Below are 3,091 nucleotides of genomic sequence, written 5' to 3' on the forward strand. Positions count from 1 at the left end.
GCTCCTTGGTCCGGCTCCCCAGCCCCAAGACAATCCTGAGTTAGGCATGGTGGTACTCTCACCTTTCCAGGATTTGTAAGGCAAAGGCAGGCAGATCCCTGTTGAGGCCCAGGTTGCCTGGTCTACAGAGCCAGTTTGAGACCACCCAGAGCTACACAAGGAGACCTTATCTCCAAGAAACAAAAACAAAAACAGCCCACAGGAGAAGCCTCTCCAGTCTTCCCTGCCCTCCATTTCTAAGTACCTTCTCTTCCGGCGAATACTCACCAGACTCGTCCTTGGTGGACTCAGGTTCTGGCTCCTGATCAGTAGAGAGCAGAGAAGCATCTGCAGTTCTTGAAGCTGCAGTAAAGTGAGCAGCTCGGCCAGCTCGGCCAGCACGGGCACCTCCCCGGCCACCCGCTTTTCGCTTCTTCTCAGCTTTGCTAGCCATCTTGAAGGCAAAACCTGCAGGTACATGGGAGTCAGAAGTCTACCACCAGATCCACGCTAACCCAGACTCCCAATACACACAGTCGCTTTTGGATTCAGAAACCAAGTGAGACTCCCAAAGTACTCACCTTTTCCAGGATACCCACACCCTGCTATGCGCTCAGGGCCTGTACCCAATAGAACCTTGCAGCTGGGGGCTACAGCTCAGTAGTAAAGCTCAGTGGTAAAGAACTTGCCTAGAATGCGCAACGCCTGGGTTAGCACTGCATTCAAAAAGGGAGAGAGAGCATGGAGTCCTCACTCTTTTCTCCCTGGGGTTACCCAAATTCTTAAGAAAATCAGACTAAGAGTCAAAGCCTGGGACAGGAAAGATGGCTCAGTTTGAAAAGGTACTTGCCAACAAGATTAACGACCTGAGCTCAATCTCTGGATACCCGCACACATGTTTTCATACATATGTGTACATATAAGCTAAAATAAATCCTTTTAAAAATAACAAAAGCCCCACTACTGAGGAGTATGGGAAATGTACAACCAGCCACACTACCCCACAGGATCCTGCATAGGAGAAGGCCCACGAAGGGGAGTTCAGTCCTCACGATCCCCACCCATTGTCCCTGACTCAAACCCAGATGACTTCCCTGTGTCCCTCCTTCCCTCCCTACTTAAATAGAAAAACACTCCTCCTACCCACACTAAAATCTCAGCCTCCTGAAACAAAGAACAAACGTTTGCCCAAGTCACTCGAGTTTTTAATTCCCACGGGGTGGGGATCCTGTTTTGTGTGTACTTCAGTTTCTTAGCCCTGCCAGTTAAGTCTATGAAAATTATAGAACATCAGGTCACTGGATTCCAATGTCATTGAGAACAACCTGGAGCCAAGGAGGACAAAAGTCAAAGCCATCCAACAATGAATTTCAAACTGTGCAACGGGGACAAAGAACTGAGGTGTGAAGAAACCCGATGGACAGCAACTGGGCAGGACACAGAATCTCCAGGAACACACGTTACAATTCCGGGCACTCCCTCTTCCTTCAGCCACAGGCTGGCAGCCGCCTGTGGCTTTCTCTGCTCATCCCCACAGGCTGCCACAGGCATTGATCATGGGTTATGAATTTCAAACTTGAAGGATTTGTACTTTGCTTCAAGGAAAAGCGTTCTGTTAGGCCAACAAATCAATAAAACCAACTACAAGAATGCGGTCTCCTTCATCAGCCTCAAGGGAAACGCGGCTCTGCTGAGCCTCAAACTGGAGCCTCGGGAGACATAATCGTGGGGCCCGCACACTGCAGGCATGCGGAGGAACTGTCCCAGCCCAGGACTCCCTGGAGTTGCTAGAAAATACCTCTGGGTCCTCCCGCCCGCTCCTGCTCGTCAAACTGATCACCAGCAGGCAGCATTTCCCTCACAATTTCTTCCCCACACAATTGTCCCGTCTTCACTGCACCCTTAACTGCCCCTCTTCTCTTGCCCCACCAGATGTACCTTTCCACCCCTGCCCTTCCCATCTCCTGCTTCCTCCACAGCTGCTGCTCCTCCCCTACACTGCTCCTGTCCCCAGCATCCTTTCCTTCCCTCTGCCCCATCACACACCTCACAACGCCGACCCTTTCCTCCCTAGACCGACGGTTGGGTCACACCAACCAAGAAGCTGCCCCGCGTGGCCCTCCTGAGCCCGCGCCTGCATGCACGCGTCGCCATGGCAACCCCGGGCAGGGAGAGTAAGTGGCGGGTCTGCGGAACCTGCGGACACTGCGCAGGCGCACTGCTCTGCGGGCCCCACCCCACGAGTTTTACCCGCGTGGACCTGAGACTAGAGGGCAAGGGGGCCTAGGGTTTCGACAGCTACTAAATCTGGGGGCCGAGCGCGCGGGATACGGCTCCGAGCTGGATTTGAGGACTAAGCTGGAAGGACTGGGACTTAAAACAATGCGACACCATCCCGCAGGACGTGGAAAAGATGGGGGGGGACCCAAACGCCCGACCCCGGCCCCCAGGTGTATGGGCTCCGGCCTGCATGGGTCCAGCAGGTGGCGCTCGGGGTCTCGCCTGCGAGGCGCGTTCGCCTTCTAGAAAGCTCTCCAGGATTTCCAGGCAGCCACGGCTGCAGCTGGGTCCAGGAGAAAAACCGGGGCTGGAGCACCCCTGCCCTCCTGCTGCTCCCGCTTCTTAGCCCGGATTGGGGTCTAGGATTGCTGGGAGGCACGGGCGGGGGAAACGGGTGAAGACTGGAACTGGATTTTTTTTTTTAATCTGAGGATTGGTTTTTAAAAGCGTGGTTGGTTTGGGGGGCGAATGAGAGGCGGGGACTCCCCGGGGAAGGTGACCCGGCCGGGGAGGAGCTTTGCTCTCCATAGGAACAAAGGCTGCGTCCCAGAGCAGCCCTGGAGAGCGCTGGAGGGGCAGACCTGAGCGGGTGCTAGGGGGCGCTACGCGTCCTGGTGACTGGAAGGCGTAAAAGAACAGCTGGACCCGGGGTCGCAAGACGCTTTAGGGAGACGTGGGAAATGCCTTGAGGAAGCAGAATCATGGGAATAGGGAGGCGCCCTCCTTGCTTCCATCAATAGTGCCTAATTAAGACAAAGCCAGCAGCGAGCCCACTGATTACATTTCCATGAGGAGCTAAATTGATGACATTTTCTTTGCTGGATGGGGAGAG

General features: G+C 54.4%; 1 protein-coding gene across 1 annotated transcript in view; it reads right to left on the reverse strand.

Annotated features, from left to right (window-relative positions):
* Positions 1-2,172, reverse strand: part of Dnah2 (dynein axonemal heavy chain 2) — a 111,525-nt gene extending 109,353 nt beyond the window's left edge. The window contains exons 1-2 of the mRNA XM_040748946.1: positions 2,026-2,172; positions 268-447 (exon numbers count right to left, since the gene is read on the reverse strand). Coding sequence (XP_040604880.1) covers positions 268-433 — 166 coding nt within the window. The 5' untranslated portion in view covers positions 434-447; positions 2,026-2,172. The remainder of the gene's footprint in view (positions 1-267; positions 448-2,025) is intronic.
* Between the last annotated feature and the right edge of the window lie 919 nt (positions 2,173-3,091).

Source organism: Mesocricetus auratus, unplaced genomic scaffold (genome assembly GCF_017639785.1).
Source record: "Mesocricetus auratus isolate SY011 unplaced genomic scaffold, BCM_Maur_2.0 Super-Scaffold_100007, whole genome shotgun sequence".
Lineage (NCBI taxonomy): Eukaryota > Metazoa > Chordata > Mammalia > Rodentia > Cricetidae > Mesocricetus > Mesocricetus auratus.